This window comes from Bison bison, unplaced genomic scaffold, assembly GCF_000754665.1.
Source record: "Bison bison bison isolate TAMUID 2011002044 unplaced genomic scaffold, Bison_UMD1.0 scf7180017864221, whole genome shotgun sequence".
Taxonomy (NCBI): Eukaryota; Metazoa; Chordata; class Mammalia; order Artiodactyla; family Bovidae; genus Bison; species Bison bison.
The window spans coordinates 2108257-2108987 of record NW_011494793.1 but is presented as its reverse complement, the minus strand read 5'-3'; the positions used below and the strand labels follow the sequence as shown (position 1 = coordinate 2108987).

The 731-nt window shown below is 59.4% G+C and overlaps 1 protein-coding gene across 1 annotated transcript in view; it reads right to left on the bottom strand.

Annotated features, from left to right (window-relative positions):
• Positions 1–553: 553 nt before the first annotated feature.
• LOC104992716 (phosphatidylinositol 3-kinase regulatory subunit beta) overlaps positions 554–731 on the bottom strand; it is a 6585-nt gene continuing 6407 nt past the window's right edge. Inside the window, exon 14 of the mRNA XM_010845684.1 lies at positions 554–599. Coding sequence (XP_010843986.1) covers positions 554–599 — 46 coding nt within the window. The remainder of the gene's footprint in view (positions 600–731) is intronic.

Genomic DNA, 731 nt, shown 5'->3' with positions numbered 1-731 from the left:
TTATGTGCCGACTGCCCGGAGGTGCTGGTGGCCTCAGTTCCTGGGAGGCCTGGGGTCAGCCTGTGAGTTTATTTTTAATTATTTTCTTTTTCAGGGGTACTTCTTGGCAGCAGCCCCAAGGTGGGGACAACCCGGGGCCGGGTTTCACTTCAGGGTTTGAAGGGGAAGTTGGGGTCTATGGGGCAGGTCCCGCCTGGCCCCAGACGTCACGGCTGAGGTTCTTGGAAGTGGCCAAGCGAAGTTCCTTCCTGCCCTGACCCCAGGTCTATGGCTTAAAAATGGGGGCACCCAGGCGGGGGCCACGCAGCCCAGGGGCCTCTGTAAACACGGCAGGTGCAGCCAGGTGGGGCTCTGGGGACCCCCGGAGGCCCGTGGGGGACAGGGCACAAGGTTGTGGGTGGCCAGAGCCGTTGGAGGGCAGTGATTGTGGGGGCAAGGGCTGTGGAGTTGGGGAGGCGGGACCCCCAACACGGATACACAGAGACGGGGAGGTGGGGGGACGGACAGATGGAGCTAGAAAGAGACAGAGTGACAGCAGGGGACAGAAAGAGACTCAGAGAAAGATGGAGAGAGAGGCAGACACAGAGAGATAGACAGAACTGCAGAGAGAGGAAGAGAAAAACAGATACACCTTGAGAGATTCACAAAGAAGAGACAGGCGGAGGAGACCCAAGGAAGAGACAGATTAGACAGACAGACTCCAGATGCAGCGGCTCCGCTCTGGGCCCAGC